The sequence below is a fragment of the Phaseolus vulgaris genome, chromosome 2, assembly GCF_000499845.2.
Source record: "Phaseolus vulgaris cultivar G19833 chromosome 2, P. vulgaris v2.0, whole genome shotgun sequence".
In the NCBI taxonomy this organism is placed as follows: domain Eukaryota; kingdom Viridiplantae; phylum Streptophyta; class Magnoliopsida; order Fabales; family Fabaceae; genus Phaseolus; species Phaseolus vulgaris.
In genome coordinates, this window is record NC_023758.2 from 47,295,571 (window position 1) to 47,315,607 (window position 20,037).

The following is a 20,037-nucleotide window of genomic DNA, read 5'->3' on the forward strand; positions in this document are numbered from 1 at the left end:
TAATTCAACTTGAATAATAGATGTTTATTTTGATAATTAATTTTCAAAGCTAAATGAAGTTATTGATTTTCTGAAATATTATAAAATTAAAAGCATACTGTGTACCGATTATATATATTTCCTATAAATAATTTTTATTTGGTATGTCACCATTACAATAGTTAAAAAATTTGTAATTGTAATAAGTTTTTGTGAATAATGAATGTGTAGTTGTATTAGAAATTAATGACTAAACAATGGTGAGGTTTGAGAGTATTCTTAATGAGAGTGATCATTCAATAGCTTTTGTGTTAGGTTGAGGTATTCATTATATTAAGGGTACACAGCACATTAACCTAAAGTGGGATAATCATACTTAGTATCATCACTGTATTCAAATTATTGCACATTTTCAACATATATAATTTTACCCTAAAGGAACATGGATTAGGAGGAAATAGAACTTATATATTATATATAAAATATTAAATATATAAAGAATCGTTTTAATTTATACAAACTTAAGCATTTTTAGGATTAAAATACTTTTAAAAAAATTTGAGGAACTAAAATTAAAATTATTCTAAATTTCAGAAACTAAAATATAATGAAATATTTTTTTTTCATATTTTTTTTAAGAAACAGAATAATATATTATTAAGAATAGAACTTTAGGTCTAACTCAATTTTATAAAACTGGTTTATAAAATAAGATTTGTACTCACTTATATACTATGAAATATCTTTATAGATCTAATTGATATACGATATCTAATATATTCGAAGACTGATAACTCATGTATGAAACTATATATTTTGGGTGGTTCTGATAGCAACATAATAACGGATAACCTGATAAGTTCAACAAACTATGGTTATAATAGTTTCTAAATTGCTCCCGCTTAATTTAAAATTAAACTTTAAATCTAACTCAATTTTATAAAATCAATTTATAAATGAGATTTACACTCAGTTATATACTATAAATATTTCATAAGTCAAGTATATACTATAAAAATTTCATAAGTTATAAACTATAGAAAAAATTCATAAGTCGATCATTGATCTTCGATATATTTTAATATTAATGTGTGTTAAAATTGGAGAAGGTGCATGAAATGTGTGGATTTGAGGAAAACGAGAGCATCACGCATGTCTTATGCAATGTTATATGTTGAATTGGAGGTCGTTCTCAATAACTTTAGTTTAAAAGGTGGAAAAGTTTTGTCGCTTAAAGCAGTGATAATAATTTTACCAAAGAAAGTGATGAGAATATTATAAAGTAAGTGATTACAATGAAAGTGTGTATGGTCAGAGTGGAAAATAGTGTCACTCTTATTCAACCAATTCACCATTGGGGTGATTAGTCACATTGATTGACAAAAACCATGCAACTCAAAATTATTAGCATTAAATTCTCAATTTAAATCTGTTTATCTATGCTTAAAAACTTACAATTTGTACCTTCAAATCTAAATTATTATCCACCAATCTCCATACTTTATTAAGTATAAAACATATTAGAGAGTCTATATATATTATATTAGTTATTTTGTGATGTTTTAATTTAATTTTTGTGGATATACTATGTCACATCATTTTTAATATATTTTTGTAGTTTTATTTTAATATAAGAGTCACATTTTTATTAATGTTTTATTTCATTGCTAGGATACATATATATTTGTTAACAAAAACTATTCTTATGATCTAGGATTTTATTTAAGATTTCAATTTTTTTTATCTAATGTAAGCCTACTTTATTTAAGAAGTTTTTTTTTACAAAATTCAAATCTTAGTTTTGTAAATAAATTGTGGAATGGAAATACTCTTAGAGTATTTTAAAAAAATGTATCATTAAACTAAACAAAATTAAGCAAAAGGAATAATAAAAATTTAGTTAGTATTAAAAAGTAGACTTTAAATTTAACCTAACCTCATAAAACTAACTTATAAAGTGAGGTTTGCACCCACTTATATATTATGAAATGTCCTAATCTTTAGTCGATGTGGGGTCACCAACATCCCCTCACGCTGATGCTACCAACTTGAGCGTGAAACTATATATTATGGTGATCCGATAACGGTTCGATAGCGGGTGACTTGATAAGTCTAACAAATCATTGCTAGAATAAGTTCGAAATGACTCTGATGTCATATTAAGAAATGATCTTTAAATATAACTCAATCTCATAAAACTGGTTATAAGTCGAGATTTGCATCCACTTATATATTATAAAATGTCATAATCTCTAGTCGATGTGAGATTTCAATTGTTAGAGTATTTAAAAAAGTAATGTATCATTAAACTATAAAAAAAAATTGTTATGAAATGAGAGCTACATATGATGGAAATTTGAGTTGGAACATAGTATGTAAGAGTTAGGTGGAAACATGATTCGAAAGAGGTTATTGAGAATTGTTTAGTATGAGGGGTTTGGTGAAGATGAGAAAGAATATTGGTAAATGAATAAGAGATGAGATGGAAAAGGGCAAAGCAATGTGTGAGAAGATGATTAATGATTGGAGTCAAATTAAAGGCAAGCAACCTTCCATTTTTTAACTTCTAAGCTCCCTCTTCATAAACCACCCTAATTAATTACACAAAATCAAAAAGAGACAATACAAATAAATTTAAATAAAAAAAATGTGTGAAAAAGTTGAGACTTTGAATGAAACATGGCATTGTTAGGGTTTGGAGTGAAAGACAAAGACATGTTGTGCTCACAGAGAGACGCATCCCGAAAATTACGACCCTTTTTAGATTTTGTTAGGTCTTCACCCTACTCAAATCATACAGTAAGAAAAACCCTAATTTTCTATGAAATTTATTTTAAAAAAATAATAATTTAGCAAAAAAAAAAATCAATTTACAATTGTAATATAATATAATACAATTTTAAAATTATTACATTTCAACTCTTCAAGTGTATTATAATGCAGATTATCAATATATATTATTTTTTTATCCCATTAATTTCTCACAGGTGATGCAAAATGAATGTAAAATAGTTTTTTTTTCTTCTTATAAACTAATGAAAAATTCATGTAAAACTTATGTAAAATAGTTATGTAGATTTGCATTAGTTATAGACTGACTTAAGTAGGTTTAATTTTTTGTTTTTTCTGTGTACAAGTTTAAAGTTGTTTATTTGTTCTATTTAATACCCAATGTTGTATTTTTTAAATATACTTTTACAGAATTTGTTTTTTCTTTATTAAACAAAAAAAAAATCATAACCAAAGCATCTCTTAAATCTATTAATTTTTACTCAAGAATACAGAAATAAAGGATTGAAGTAAAAAAACTAAAAGATTTTATTAAAACGGGAAAGTTAATAGTGACGCATTGGTTGTGATGTAATATAAAGTTGAAAAAGAGTCTAGCGAATATATCACCTACAAAGAAAAAAAAAGTAATTATAATTTTTTACAAATCTAGAGAGTGAATCAAATTATTAATTATTTTTAAATAAGATTTGTATTTATATATTAAATTTATAAAATATTTTTATAGTAAAAAATCAAGATGAATCGAACCCAAACGTACTAACCAAATTTATAGACTCAAATCACAAAATTAAATTTACAAATCACAATAAAATTTCTTTAAATTTAACAAACAAAAATACATATAAGTAAAGAATCACCAATCCTTAATTTAAAAAATATATATATAAATAAGACGTAAATAAAATAAAAAACTAATCATTTCGATTTATTGCAATACAAATTGAATAAAACAAAATTTAAAGAAAAAAAATCACTTCTTGTTAAATGAAATTGTGTCTGAAATTTAAATTTTTAAAAAGTTAAACCTATTTTAAATGATTTAAAATATTCGTTGTTTAAAATTATTGACCTATTTAATTTTAAATGAAAGTAAATTAATTTATTGTTGAAATCCACGTGAAATAAATATCCCAATCACAAATCTTGAATGTAGTCAACTCCTAGATTTTACACATCTGAATCGTAAAATATTTAATTATGATTTTATTTTATCCATAGGTAACATAATGCACTCACTCACCTACCATTTATATTTGGTAATTTTTAAATAATAAAGTAAAAAATAAAAAGCTAGTCAATTAAGTAGTCATAATAAAATTTCCATAAGCAGCAGAACGACGTCGCTCGGGAGGAGAAAACGACGTCGTGCAATGTGTAGGCGCAGTAAGAAGATAAAAGAAGGAGACATAACGTCGGTGGTTGTTAACCGCAGGATAAAAAGATTTGCAAGAGAGAGAAGAAAGACAACACAACGAAAGAACAATCGAACTGCTTCGTATATAAGCCATTAAAGGCACAAGAGAAACCTTGTATTCTATTTCTTTCTGCAAACCTCAAACAAAAAAAAAAAACATTAACATAAGCATAATCCAAAAAATATATTAAAGGAGCTAAGAGAGAGAAAACACACAAAGGGGAATTGGTGGGTGGAGGCTTTTCGTCATCAGTGAGAGGCTTCCATGTTCACCACAGCCATGCCAGAATCCATTGATTCCGTTTCATTCGACATGGAGAAGATCTACCTCGGTGGAAAGGTCCCTCCCATTTCATTTCTTCTCTTCTTTTCGTTTCAAGTTTTAATCTTTTTTTCTTTCTCTTCGAGGGGTGGATCCACTTCCTGCTTTTCTCAATTGGGTGTTGTGACTTTTGTTGTCTTTTTTTGTTCTTGCTGCATTATGCAGCATTTTTGGTTCCTGGATTCTGCTGCTGCTGAATGAAGGAGATGCGGGTCCAAATTTTATGTGAATGGCAGTTTTTTTTGGGGTCTATTTTTCTTGGGCTGGTGTTTGCACTTAGGATCTTTGTTGGGATTTTTTTTAAAAATGAACCAGAATGTTTTCTTTTCATTCATTTTTACTCTTAAAATTCTTGGGGTTGTGTGTTTCCTTAGTTTACCCTTATCTAGTTTCTTTATGTTCTTTCTTCGAGTTTTATGTTTATCATATCTTCTGAAAATTTGATGAGGGAAATAAATAGCGGATCTGCTGTGCATTCCTTAGTGTCATTTGCCACGTATTGTTTTACTCTTCCATCCTCCGTTTATTAAGCTATTGGTTTTTCTGGGTATTTGATCGTCTTGTTGTTCTCCTCGGTTTTCATCTGGGGATGAATTTTATCCTTATGGGCGTTTGATATGATTTGGGTGATGTAGAAAGTTTTATATGCTTTGAGTTTTTCTGTTTTTTAGGAATACACATGTTGGCCATTGAATGAGTTTCAGTCATTCTTTTCCTTTTAAAAGCCAAAGATGCTCTCCACTTTTTCTCTGTCTCCCTTATTATTATTATTGCTGTTATTTTCTTGAGCATAATATGATTGGAATCTGGAATTACTTATTCCACTTTTCGGTTAGATAGTGATATCAATGTGTTGTTATTGCTTGATGGTTTGGGTTGCCAAAAAAAGCAGCAAGAGCACATGGGGAACCATGTTAGGGGCCGAATAGCTTGAAAAAGTTCAACGCATGAATTTTAACATTACTCAAATGGAGTGTATACTAAATAAAGAATATCCCTTGCTCTTGAGGAAGGTTCTTTTCATTCCTAAAAGTTCCAACTTCAATTTTGGTACCCTTTTCTCATTCTACCATTCATTTTGGATGCCGTTTCAGGAACATCATATTCGAACTGGCTGTGGTTCTGTGTCTGTCATAGTCTATGGGGATCCTGACAAACCAGCTCTGATCACTTATCCAGATTTGGCCCTAAATTGTAAGCACGGCCAATTTATTTTCTTTTACATACTTCCACTTGTTTCAGGATTATCTTTTCTTTTTACCACCTGTTCCTGAATTTGTCTGAGTTCCTTTTTAGGTTACATAAATGATTGCATTGTTCATGTGTATCTGGAAATAATATTCAATATTTGACTTCTGTGTATCGTGGCAGATATGTCATGTTTCCAAGGATTATTTTTCTGTCCAGAGGCAGCTTCTTTACTGCTTCACAACTTTTGCATATATCATATCAGTCCTCCCGGACATGAGGTTTGTGAGTTGATAAATTTGAATGTGTTCTTTATTGCATTTAGAACTGAATATTATTATTCACATAGATTTTCCTCTGGAACTTCCACAAGAGTTCTTGCAGTTGGGAGCAGCTGCAATTTGTTGCGAGGATTATGTTCCTTCTGCTGAAGACCTAGCAGATCAAATAATCGAGATCCTCAACTATTTTAGGTAGCTTTCGTTTTTCAGAACTCTTTCCTTTGGAACTCTATATAAGTTGATCTCTTCCTTTGCTTCTCTTCTTTTTCTATATTTACTTATGGTATGAACTATTTTTCTCCAGGCTTGGTGCAGTGATGTGTATGGGAGTCACAGCTGGTGCTTATATACTTACTCTTTTTGCTGTATGTACCCTCCTTAACTTTCAAAGGAAAAACTATGCTTTATCGTTAGTGCTTTGCATTCTTGCACTGATCAACTTATTAAGTCAGTTTCTTTATTGATTCACTTTTCTTTTGGTACTTCTTGCAGATAAAATATAGGGAGCGTGTTCTTGGTTTAATACTAGTATCTCCCTTATGCAAAGCACCTTCTTGGACTGAATGGTTTTATAACAAGGTTTCTTTCAAAGTTCTTGCTGGTTTTTTCCTTTTATGAATTCTCTGATATCATAACTTACTATTTTGTTATTAAACCTAAAATTTTAGGTGATGTCAAACTTGTTATATTTCTACGGTATGTGCGGCTTGCTGAAAGAGTTTTTACTTCAGCGATACTTTAGCAAGGTATTATAATGCAACTATGCAAATCCTTTAGGTCTGCTGCATTCCCTCTTATTTCAAATGTTGAGTTTTCTTGGTCAATTTTTATAGGAAGTCCGCGGTAACGCAGCAGTTGCAGAATCAGAGATAGTTCAAGCTTGCAGAAAAGTTAGTGCTAAGTGCTATGTTAATTGCTAAAATGTCATTGTTATTCTTTTTCTCATTGTTTCCCTGTTCCTTGTATTCACCTTGTTATATACATTTGTTCTTTTCCAGCTGCTTGATGAGAGAAAGAGAACAAATGTTTTGCGGTTTCTTGAAGCAATTAATCAGTAAAATTTCCTACATATTTGCATCCCTATTTGACGTATATAGTATGTAAAGTGGAAAACTTACCTCTTTGTTTTTCCATATTGCAGGAGGCCTGACATTTCAGATGGATTGAAAAGACTAAAATGCCGAACACTTATTTTTGTTGGAGACAGTTCTCCTTTCCATTCAGAGGCTCTATACATGACTTCAAAACTTGATAGGAGATATAGTGCCTTGGTTGAGGTATGTGCAATGTTGTGTAAGAGTGCACTCTAAACATGATATAGCAAATGGTACATGTTGTGATATTTTAATTTTGAAAGCAACTTAGTAAAGTTTTAGATTCAACACAGAAGTTATGTAAAGTATAGTAATAGTACAAGTACTACTACTTGTAATACAAGTACTACTACTTGTAATACAAGTATTACCATAGTCTATGTTTCAGTGTGTGGTTAATAACTAAAATTATGTTATTTGTTTGTGGTTTGAATGATTCAACATGTGGATTGAAAAGGTTTTTGCATTTTGCAGGTGCAGGCTTGTGGATCAATGGTTACAGAAGAACAACCACATGCAATGCTGATACCAATGGAGTACTTTTTCATGGGGTATGGGCTTTATAGACCAACCAATTTCAGTGACAGCCCAAGAAGCCCACTGAGCCCATCCTGCATCTCTGCAGAGCTCCTCTCTCCGGAAAGCATGGGACTGAAGCTGAAGCCCATAAAGACCCGTGTATCACTGAAGGTTTGAACATATAAAAATTAATAATATGATAATAATAATAATGATAAAAGCCTTTGACTTTTGTAATTGGAAGCAGTTTTTCTTCAAATTTTTTCATTTTTAAGAGAGGGAAGGGTTAGAGAAAGGTTGTAGATAGAAGTGAAGGGCACGGACAGAATACATGAAATACATATAAAACCTAAAAATAGGTAAGAGAAGTCGCTTTGATTCATTTGTAGGTTTGTGTTCAATAAAGGAATCGTTGAGCTGTATCTGTAAATTCCACATGGACTATTAATTTATTTATCATTTCTGAAGACACATGTTTCCCATTAATCTTCCCATTTAACATTTTTTAAACTTAGAGTGGAAAATTGCATAATACATTATGCAATAATAAAAATATTATTAGCATATGGGGCCCGCCATTACTAGTCTTCTATCAACTTATAATGATAAGTTTATTTGAGCGTGCGCAAGCATTGAATTTGTTGGTATTAAGGTAATGCTTTAATTATGAAAAGTGGTGACTAGTAGTGTGGTACGGTGCTGTTTTTTGACATTTTCTGATTAGAGAAAGGATCGGAAGATAGTGATGTTTCAACTCACTGGTCTTGTTTTGTTAGGGAAAACGATGATCTTAAGCAATTCCATAGATTTGTGTGCTTGAAGGTTTTCAAAGATATAAATGCTTTCCAAGATACGAAGGATCTTTTCCAGAATTTTGAAGATAAACACAAAGGGTTCTCCTTCAATGGCATGCATCCCTATAAATCGCCTTAGTAAGATTGCTGTAAAAAACTAGGTGATTTAAACCATCACTGTAACTAAATAAAAAATACATAACTTCAAACAGGTACCCATGTTATGTTGTGCAAGATTTGGATCTTACCTACACAATTTGAGACACTAGGTGAGTTTAAGGACATTTACACTTCTGATTTGTCCAGGGCTCAATAGAAGAGAGAAAAAGTTGAGCGATAAGGCGTGGAATTAATTAACTGTCCAAATAGTTTTTTCTATTTGACAAAATCATGAAAAATGATTATTGGATACTTTGGCTGTTTACACGAAAAAAAAAGAGAAGATAAATAATTAATATAGTTAATAATATTATGTGATAAAAAGAAAAAATAGAGAGAATATCGATAACGCGTTTGAATTTAGGTGTCTAAAAATAATCGTGTACGAACATCTTTTGTAGGAATTCCTTAGAGATGCAAATTAAAAACACAAGTTACTTGATAGAGACAATGTTTTTTATTTACATTTCTATAAATAGAAGTTAATCTAAATAGGCATTGAAGAATTCTCATTGCAATAAACAACTTAGGGTCCTTCAATTCCATCTCTTTTCTTTTCTATTTTCTTTACTTTGATTCATCTAATCACTAACTTTTAAATTTCTTTTAGTTAGGTTACAATCAACTTTGATTTAGTTATTGTATAATTCATTCTTGCTTGTAGTCCTAATTCAATTTTGTATAGTCTAAGCTTGGAATTCGGTATATACTGCTTGTATGGCACTTGTCTCTTTGGTTAGTTGTATGTAGGCATCATTGTTATAATTGAACTGATGTGACTGAACGTAATGTCCATGAACTGTTATGCATATGACCGTGTTTCCTTTAGGGGAATGAAGTTAGTATCAATGGATTGTGATGAAACGTGCTTGTTAATGGGGTTGACTGGAATGTTGAACTGAATACTTTGTTATATGTATATATACGGTGCATACATTTATATAAATGGATAGGAATGTTTTTGTTAAACTTAAAAGATTTTTTATTCTATTAAGAAATGAATTTAAATTTATAAAATGTTTAAATTTTTTATTGATATGGAATCTCTAACACCCTCCTCACGTCAAGACTACTAACTCATGCATGAAACTATATATTATGAGTGATCCGATAACAGTCCAATAACAGAACAGAAGTTCATAAAAAAAAAAACAATCATTAGGTTTGAATGAAGTGAAGAGTTGGGTAGAGATCTATCATTTTACTAAATAGTTAATGTGATGCCTTGGTCAATATTTTTACAAGAGTTAGAGAAGAATCCACTCCAATTAGAATCTATAATTTTAGCTATATAAAGAGCTGAGTCTTAATTGTCGTGTTTAGTTGCTTCCATATTACTTTAAAAAAAATTGGCTATGAACCAAAAGATCTCAATTGTATTGTTTTATTCAATGATAGTCAAAATGATTTGGCATGCAAGCATTATACTGTTTCAGATATAAATCAACTTGAGTTTTAAGTATTTAATTTTTTAACGACTTGTTACAGTCAGTGTGAACAAGGAATGCTAGAGATTGTGGTCTTATTGATTAGGTGTGATCAATCCTTTTAGTAAAGAGTCACATGAGATACCTAACACAATATCTCTTAAAGAGTTGGAGACTAACTTACTCTAAAATCTATAATTTTAGTTGCTTTAAATAATGAACGAAGTCCTAACTTTCATGTTTATTGCGTTCATACTGGTAAAAATAAAAATTGTAATGAACCAAAAGATCTCGATTGTATTATTATAATAATTGATAAACAGTTTGGCATCCAAGCACTGTGTTGTTCCAGAATTAATTAACAGGAGTACTATAAAATTTGAATTTTTTTAACTACTTACTACAATCAGTGGGAAGAAGCAATGCTTGAGATTGTGGTTATTGGGGCATAAAGGTACCACATATGATCCTCTACCATTGATATACTGTAGTTATAAATGGTCCGTTGATCGACTAAATTATTCTTCAAATTTAATGTAAATGTATTTTTCAATTTTTTTTGGGCAATTAACTCTTTTTGACACGAGGCAATTAGGAGAAATCTTACGATTTAAGCACTTCTAATTTGACTCTCAGAACCTGCTCCTCTATAACATCTCAACATTTGTCAAAGAAAACGTAACTACTGCCGAGTTTGATATGAAAATGTTTGTATAGAGGATCTTTTTTTATTTGGGAGGGGACGGGGATTTAGAGTGCAAAGAAGATCATTTTAGACACTAGACAGGTAAACAGCAACTTGCATTCTAATATTCATAAAAAAAGAAAACTAGTAATGATGCAGACCTGTTCACATAAAGGAAGATTGAAATAAGCTTAGATTTCTAATCCATTTCTAGCATGAGATGTTCTTCGCTGGCCATGGTGCCCCTGCCATCACCCCCTCAATCTCGCCTATTTCCCTGGGGCACTTGGTCATATTGTAGCAACCAGCGGCAGTAACGAGCTGAGCACATAAAAAAGAAATAAACATAGTAATTATCAAATAAGGTCATCAACCACAATGAAAATGCATTTTTATAATGAAATAACACTTGTTTGGAAGAAATTCTAAAATATATATATGATATTACCCTCTTCATAATCTAAAAATAACTTATATACAAGTTAAATTTTTTTTTAAGGAAATTAAATGAGATAACTTCTACAAATTAATTTATGTATTAACTAATTTTATTTTATGATGAAACTAGTTCCAATGATCACACCAAACAATGAAGAGTTTAAAATTAATGACCCTAAATGAGAAAGTTGCTTTTATCATGAAAAGTCAATTAAAACACAAATTTCAAATCACTTTATAAGTATCTTTAGTCAAGAGAGAGTGTGCATGTCCCACTTGTTACAGAGAGAAAAAATATGACAACTCTTAGCAGTTGTGATTTATGAGAATATTTTACTACAACCATTTTCTCTTATGTCCTGTTAGGAGTATTTTAAAGTTCACTAGATCATATTTAATTACAAATATCCCGTGATCTTTTATTAAAGAATAAGAAAATCACGTGAAATTTATAATTTAGTATGCAATTTAATCTGATATTTTTAGGGTTTAGGGTTGAATATAGGATTGAATATGTATATATTGTTACGGGGTTGAGAAATGATAAAATAAAAACTAAAATATAGTATAGAAATGATAGGCTAAAAACTAGGTTATCCTTAATAAGGTTCAGTAGTAAATGGAGGAATACCACATCACTCTCAATTCGAACTCCACCAAAATCTTTATATCTATTAATCACTTCCTGGTTCAAGAACTTGGAAGTCTTTGGACTATTCATGGCAGGAAGTAATAAGGCGTCAATAAAGTAGCATCCAGGCTCCACAGTGATAACCTACAAGTTTATAAATGATAGGTGTCAGGGGATCAGGGATAAGAAATGAGGAAAATCCGTATTGTATTAAGTGTATAAAAATAAAAGACTTGGACCATATAATAACGTTTACAAGCATTAAAATGAAAGAAAAGCAAATCTGAGCAGTTTGGGATCGCTCAGTTCCTCCCAGAACAAGAGTCCGACCCAATTCACGCTTGCATTCCTCTGTTACACTTCCCCCCCAAACTTCCTCGTCACATGGGTCACACCACACTAGCCAGCTAGGCAGTTAGTAGTAGCATATTCTCCCTTCTCCTATACACACGCTTAATCTCAACTTTCTATTTTGGGTCCTCAAATTCATATGTATACTTCAAAAAAATTGGGCATTAACTAATACCAGGGTTCACAAATTGCAATAGTCACTATTTTGATTTTACCTTCACATGTTACCACCGTTGAGATAGAAACTTGGAGTAAACTTGGTATTTGACAATTTGATGCTCCCAACCACGTATGTAATAGTGGAAGGGATGAACACTATGATCTTTTGATTAATCAGGGTTTTGGTCGTAATTCGAGTGTTAAATGTGTTGTAAATGTTTATCCTTGATCTTGCAGTAGTTAAATCATTTAGTAGTGTTTTAGTGGATTAAAAATAGTTTTAATTTGTAAAAATAAAAATTTTAGTCTTGTTGGGTTTCTAAGAAAAATCATTTTAAATCATTAAAAGTTTGTTTTAATTCATTAAAAAAACTTAACCACTTCATATGAAGCGGTGTTGTTCACTACTTTAATCAATTAAATCATGGTTTTAATCAACTAAAATTACTTAATCTTATCTACCGCAAGTGTTAACCTTTAATCGATCAAAATCATGTAAAGAGCATACTTCAGTGGTTTTTAATCCATTAAAAGTGCGTTTTAATGGATTAAAATGTTACATAAAGGCACAAGGTCATGCTTTTTAATTTAAAACTACCAAATGTTGCAATTCTTTTGTGAAAATCTGTTAAAATTAATAAAAGTTCAATTCAATCCCCCCTCTTTAATTCAGTCCTTATTTCTAACAAGTACATCTACAAGATACAAACCATCATTCCAATGAAGACTTTGGCAAACACCTATAGTCCATGAGATTGTAAGTACCAATCACTTTGGTTTACAAATTAAAAAAAGAAACCCCACTTTAGTTCCTAATTTATGATTTGTTTGAACAAGCTTCTCCAAAAGGACTTATGGCAGAAACACATAAGAAAAAATGAATTTAACTTCTTCATAAGTTAAAATTAGTTTATGCATAAGCTAATTCATAGAAGCTCTATCATATTACTTCTCCAATTTTTTTATATTTTTAATTAGTGAATAAGCTAATTTTAGCTTATGGAGAAGTCAATTTTCTTTTTTTCTTCTTCATGTTTTTCTCCTAGAACTCCTTATGAAGAAGCTTATTCAAACGAAGCTCATAAAACATCGTTTACTTTAGTATGTAAAGACAACTAGATGGCTCAATACCAGAAAAATTTAACTCTCAAACATAAATCATGAAGTTTTAGGGCACTCATTATGCCAATTTCAATCTAGTATAACCCAAAGCAAAACATCAACTACTATTATGCTTCTAATCAGTTGCGACTTGCTACTAAAAATAATTCTAATTACTGAAAGAAACCATAACTGTACTCACCATTCCTTCTCGGAGATCTCTGGTTGTCCGCAAAGATTTTAATCCAGGTTCCTTTCTTCTTTCCAGGCTCTGCAAATCGGAACAGTGTTCCTAATATGATATATGAAAAAGGTGTCAATATAATATTAACTACACAGGAAATTAATTAAGGGGAAGGGGTAAGCTTAAAATGTAACTGCAGATTATAATATAAAACACCTTTAAGTAGCCTCCAGGGTCATGTGTATCAAGACCAAGGAAATGCCCCAGACCGTGTGGCATAAAAACTGCACCCAAGCGTGCAGCCATCATGTCCTCAACATCACTACACCAAAATTCACAAATAAGCAACTTCATGAAAGATCCTACAGATTGTATCAAGATGAAATTTAGCCGCCAGATATAGAATAACGCAAAATACATTACCCCAAAAGAATGTTTCCCCTCTTTAGTGACTCGAGAATAATTTTTTCAGCCAATCTGCAATTTTAGAAAGGGTATGAGCATAAACAAGGAAAAATAACATGATAGAAGTGTATATTATTAGTAGTTCGAATATTTTATTCTTTTACAAAAAATAGATGGCTCATGGATATTTGGTCAACTCATTCTGATTTTTTATTACCTCTGTATAAAGTCATTGTTTTCAACAGCAAAGTACAGTATCACAAAACGCACACTTGTCAGTTTCACAATGCAATCTAGTGATGGCTATCAGCTAAATTTTCTTAGGTTCCCAAATCAAGACAATGACAGTAATTTCTCAATCAAGCTGCAGACGTTAAAATAAATGCTTGGGACTGCATGTGCACAAATTACCTCCGTTACAATTCGGTTATATACTTATATTCCAATCCACCTATTTAGTTAAATAGTCAACAAACTTTCCTCTCAAGGGAAACACTAATAACAACCCAGCTATTGGCACTTCAAAGTAGAAACCAAGCATGGCAGACATTTAGTTGCAAAAAAGAGTGATATGTGTACTCAATCATACATGTGCATATCAACCCAGTTTACTCCAGGTTTCATTGAAGATATAACAGCATTATGAGCATCTAGCACAGCCTGCATAACATGAAGAGCAACAATAAATAAATGTTGAAATAAATGCTATTAAAATCAATCCAGAGGTACACAGAAGTTGAAATTTACATTGGCTGGGCCATACTAACATTCACATGAATGTCTAAAATTAAGCAAGCCCACCCTTATATAAAAGTAATGCATATGTTTGTCCGGGATTTGCTCTGCAAATGCTTGTACTGGTACAGTTTGCATATTAAGTAAGAAAACATAAAATATTTTTCCTTTGACAAAAACGGTTTTTTGAGAGAGAACTTACATTATATATAAGAGATTGATCGCTTGTAAACTTTCCATTTATCTGCACCACAAATTTAAAGTTGAGTAAAAAATAATTATTCTATTAAATAGATGCCAAGATAACATTTGACCCAGCTTTTTGGCTTTTCTCCTCAAAAGTAGAAACTCCTTCAGCTAGCTTTTTTATGGAAGCTCTATATTTTACTTTTCCTTCAACAAAATAGTTTATTTTCATTTTCTAGCTTTTAAATTTTATTTGGTCTGCCTTCACCTTTTGAGAAGAAAAGCCAAAAAAAATTAGGTCAAACACTACCTAAACACTATACCTTGTGTATGCACAAAAAAAAGAGTATGAGTTAGTATAGAGACAATAATGAGACGACAGCAGTATAACAAATAAATACATGAACAGGCAAAGAAACCAACTGCGGTGCAATTTTAGCATAATTCAGTGACATTGCTAAAAATGGCAATATGCAGGAAGTGGGAAACTAAGTAAATACTACCAAAAGTAATTCTTAAGGGAAAAACTCACAGGGAAAGAGCAGGTTATGTCAGACCCATAGAAATGGTACTCAGCTCCCATATCAAACAGTGCCATGTCTCCATCTTCTAATGTCTGCAAAAGAGTCATGCTTAAAAAAAATAAAAAACTTGAACATCCGTGAAAATAAACAATCATTGATAATTCAACTCAGACTATAATAACTTCATCTCATTTTGTTTATTAAGGAATAAAGTTTTCAATATTTAATATGTCAATTAGCCAAATCCAAAGTCACAACATTATGATAGCCAATGATAATGACTTTAAAAGAGGTAGAGCACGGCCAATGATAATGACTTTAAAATAGGTAGAGCGGGGGAAGGGAGGTACTTTTATGCCATACCTTGTCATTAGGAGCTGCCGCATGGCCGTAGTGAAGAACAGCACTGCATTAATACACATATCATAGCCAGACCACCCAATTTCTGATGAAAGTAGCTACTATTTAAAACATAGTAAACATAATAACTCTATCCCTAAATATAATACTCTTTTACCTAATTCACACCACTTCAGAAAATTAGTTAATTTTGTTAAAAATATTAAATTGTCAATAGTTACACCAACTAAATCACCTTTTCCCACTTAATTAATTTCACCTAACTAACTAATTTTGGAAAGAAAATGGTAGCATTGTGATCGGTTCCAGTTATCTTCACCAATACTGGAGGAGAGAGAAAGAGAGACTTCCCAATATCTGTTATTTATGGATTTAAGGGTGTTTGTTTAAAAAAATAGTCTTAAAGAAAGGGACAAGTTTTAGAAGAAAAAAAAAGTCTCGTATTTAGGGATAGAGGTAATATTTTTTTCCTTTTGGCAAATCCATTTTAATTACAAATGAGCACCGACTATGAATTGTTAAACCAAACGTATTTCAGAACCACATTTATTGTATCAGAATTCAGAAATGTATACCTATTTTCACCAGTAGCGCAAATACATGTATAGGAGCAATGCCGACATCCACCATACATGTAGGTATGATGAAGAAAAATGCTTTCAAGCTGATACTCCTTCATTCCCACCTTAGTTTTTCTCATAACCTGTTTCATTGTCATGTAAATTACAACTAATACGAAAGCATTTTTACAGATCATATGTATAAAGTCATTCATACTTCGTCATTATTACAGATCCTTCTACTAATCAATCAATAATGTAACCATGTAATGCCCGCCCTAAGTACAGATGGCAAATGAACCCGTTCAGTGGGTATTGTCCAAACCCGTCCCAATTTTGACGGGAATCCCCACATTGACTAGGTACCGGTATTTTTAGGTCATACATTTGATCTTTTTACTTTATTATAATTATTTTACCTGTATCTAATTGTTATTTGATACTCTCATTTGATAATTATAGAGTTATAATTTCTTTCTTGATATTTAACATTGGAGAAAAGAAAATATATATCCTTTGGACATTAAATACTTGATAATATCATGTTTCCTTTGCTATGATTTTTACTTTGTATAAAAAATTATTTAATTAATATTCAGAACAGTAAAGGGGTGGGTATGGGTATACACTCATTCTCCGATGGGGATGGAGATATGACAAAAAAATTCATACCCATTGGGCATAGGGGTGAGGATAAATTTTTATGTAGCGTATGGGGATGAGATAGCCAAATCCGCAGCCGCCCCTGCCCCATTGTCATCCCTAGCCCTAAGATATTCCTGTTTCAACAAAAAAATATGCCAAAAGTTTTGGTGAAAAAATGGGCAGATAACCAGGTAAAGGAAAATAGTACATTTTCTGCATGTTTTGTTCTATACTTCAACTATTTTTCATAGTCAGTTAGTCTTAAGAAAAAGTCATTACAGGCAACCTAAAAGTCATTACACTTAGTCTTAGACTCACGCGTAAGATACTAAACATTAAACTGTCACAATTACAATACTAAAGCCTATTTCCTCCTATAGATCTTTCATAAGCCTCAAGTACACTTTGCATAAATGTTAAAATATGTACTAAATAGACAAACATAACTTTGGTAGTTTAAGATTAATTACCTCAATATGAGCTTCGGAGCTTATATCATTGGCATACTGAATAAGCTCAATTTCCAGCTTTGACTTAATGACACGGCATTCAGTCAATATAGGATGCAGAGTTGCCAAATCCTTATCAAACTTATCAATGCCCTAAATCAAAGTTAAAAATATACAATAAGAATCAGTTTTCTAAGATATGCTAGCTACAGTATATGTGCTACCATATCATCACACAAAAAACAGAATAGCATTGGTAGACAAGAGGTCTTATGCAATGACAGCTTGGAGGTCAGAAATAATATATATCCAACAGATCACCCACTGTCCTAATCAAAACAATTAACAAATGCTCACATCAAAGGGGAAGAAAAGGAATGGTTAGAGTTGAGAACCTGAAACTCGGCCGGTTTAGAGAAATTATTGCTATCTGTATTAAGGCCATGCAAGAGAAACAGTAATGGTTTTCCCGCACCCTGGTAATGTTGTTGCAAAACACTTCCAATTTCATCTGAAAAGGATGTTGTGCTAACCATGTAGTGTTCCTGCAGATGAGCATGCATAGATATGAACGACTAAACAATAACACGGCATGCAAATCCATTAAACATTTATCATTGGAAGAGTTACCTTAAAATAGGATAGTTGCTTAATCTCCCCCAACCAAACAGCATACTCAGAAGGTAACCTGGGAGCAAACAGGAAAGAGTCCCCAGTCGCAACGTCCTTCAAAAAACCAATAAAATGCACAAATCAAAACTACTAATTTCTACAGCTTAACGTGATCATGTTTGCGTGCATTACGATAATTAAAAAGAGATTAGCACTAAAGATTTTTACACTACCAACTAATTAGATGTCACCTTAGATACAATACAACTTACAAAATAACCATCACAGAAGGCAATATTCTTACCATACATGTTAATTCCTAACTAGTTTTAAATTTTCCGAGCATTTAAATGAAATTAAAATTAAAAAAAAAACATAATAAGATTGTAACGGAGAAAAAAAAAACGAACAATAGCTCCATAGAATCCAGGCTCTTTCACTCCAAACAAGTAAGCGAAGTAACTCTCCTGCCTGCGAAGCCAGAAGCAAACAAATTAGGGATCGATAGGCAAGCATTGCAGCGGTGATCATCCAAAAAGTGAAACGGTGAGGAGGATTTAGGGTTAGAGTACCTGAAGAGATCTAAGTGATCGGTATCGTAACGCGTTTGCTCTTCGCCACCCTGCGCCAACGAAATTGGATGAAGATTGTTAAGAAAAATGAGAAATGGAAGGAAAATGAATGCAGAGAGAGAGAGAGAGAGAGAGACCTGAAGAAGAACGAAGCCGTGGAGAGGATTCGAAGAGTCGGAAAGGTGTTGACGAAGAGATGCGATGAGCTTCTCTCGGTTTTTGACGTGAAGCTCCATCGACACCTTCGGAGGCCGCAGAGACGAAGCCATGCTGATTCTGTTCACTTCTCTCTATGCTCTTTTCAAATCATTTTCATCTCAATCTTCTTCTTTAGCATAACAGAAAGAGTAAACTACATTAATCATTAATCATATTTAACATTTCATCCAATTTTCAATTTTTCCCTGCTTATCTATACAATAAAATAACCTAATTAGTTACTCATTCATTTAAAAACTATTTATTTTTCATACACTCTAATTATCACTAAAGTTTTAATCAGTGTTCATAATTATTGTTAAAAAAATTGTATTAATTAAAATAAATTTAAAATCTAAAAATTAATTAGTATTTTATCATTTTTCGGTAAGGATCATTGCAGATACTAAATCCCTAATTTTCCAGCATTTAAAACAGTTCTAACTAGAGTTCAAATTGGAAATTACTAAATAAAAGTAATGCTCAATATTTTATATTTTAACTGTTATTTTGCATTGCTAATAAGATAATTTTGCAGTGCACGAAATATATTTTTAGTCTGGAAAAAAAAATCAAAAAATACATTAATTTTAGGACAAAATTCGGACAAGAGACTAATGTAAGTAATTGATTTGTGTTAAAAAAATGGATAAATAACAAAATGATAATAAATTTAAAGTGTATTTAATTTTTAATTTATTTAATTATATTTAAGATATGTAGGTGACACATTTGCGTTAGTTTTAGTTGTTTACACAGAGAAGGATATTTATGTTTAAGTTAGGGAGTGAGAAGTCAGTAGTTTCTCAGGTGTAAATAGCAAATAGTTTGGGTTGTTGATGGAAATAAAAAACTTAAAATAGGAGGTGATCTTAGTAACTGTGGGGTGCAATTATCAACTAGAAAGATTTTCTTTGTAGTTTCACATAATCAACTCTTTCTTTCATTCTTTGTATATTTCAATTTCAAAGAAAAACTTAACCATTTTCTTATGATTTTCAACCTACAAGCTAACGTAGAGATAATTTAGAACATCTATAGGATTAGTGAATAAAAGAGAGTTTTTTAGTGTAAATTTAACTTATGGGTATTTGATGGTTAAGATTTGAGATTTAGATACTTTATTATTTTCTTCTGGTTTTTTTTTTAAGCACAATGAAACCTAAAGTGAAGGAGTTAATTTTATTCTAAATTTCAATTCAGATTACAAGTGATAACTTGATTTTGTATGGGTTTCTTTACGTGCAAAAATATTTTTCGTTTTAAATAACA

General features: G+C 31.2%; 2 protein-coding genes across 3 annotated transcripts; one reads left to right on the forward strand and one right to left on the reverse strand.

Moving 5' to 3' along the window:
• Positions 1-4,193: 4,193 nt before the first annotated feature.
• Positions 4,194-8,059, forward strand: LOC137812793 (protein NDL1). Its single transcript, XM_068614993.1, has 11 exons — positions 4,194-4,526; positions 5,603-5,702; positions 5,880-5,977; positions 6,081-6,169; positions 6,282-6,342; positions 6,470-6,556; positions 6,646-6,723; positions 6,811-6,867; positions 6,976-7,031; positions 7,119-7,254; positions 7,546-8,059. Exons 1-11 carry the CDS (start codon positions 4,452-4,454, stop codon positions 7,765-7,767), a joined length of 1,059 nt encoding a protein of 352 aa, XP_068471094.1. The 5' UTR covers positions 4,194-4,451; the 3' UTR covers positions 7,768-8,059.
• Positions 8,060-10,663: 2,604 nt separating this feature from the next.
• LOC137812795 (uncharacterized) lies at positions 10,664-18,950 on the reverse strand. 2 transcript variants are annotated; one of them, XM_068614996.1, is made up of 16 exons: positions 18,705-18,950; positions 18,568-18,617; positions 18,406-18,466; positions 18,014-18,109; positions 17,779-17,928; positions 17,405-17,536; positions 16,305-16,432; positions 15,733-15,775; positions 15,378-15,461; positions 14,862-14,903; positions 14,514-14,584; positions 13,943-13,996; positions 13,736-13,841; positions 13,538-13,606; positions 11,725-11,868; positions 10,664-10,976 (listed from the first exon to the last, which is right to left on the reverse strand). In XM_068614996.1, exons 1-16 carry the CDS (start codon positions 18,834-18,836, stop codon positions 10,866-10,868), a joined length of 1,473 nt encoding a protein of 490 aa, XP_068471097.1. In that variant the 5' UTR covers positions 18,837-18,950; the 3' UTR covers positions 10,664-10,865. The 2 variants fall into 2 exon arrangements, with proteins under 2 accessions (XP_068471097.1, XP_068471096.1); XM_068614995.1 differs by having other exon boundaries at positions 13,538-13,627.
• Between the last annotated feature and the right edge of the window lie 1,087 nt (positions 18,951-20,037).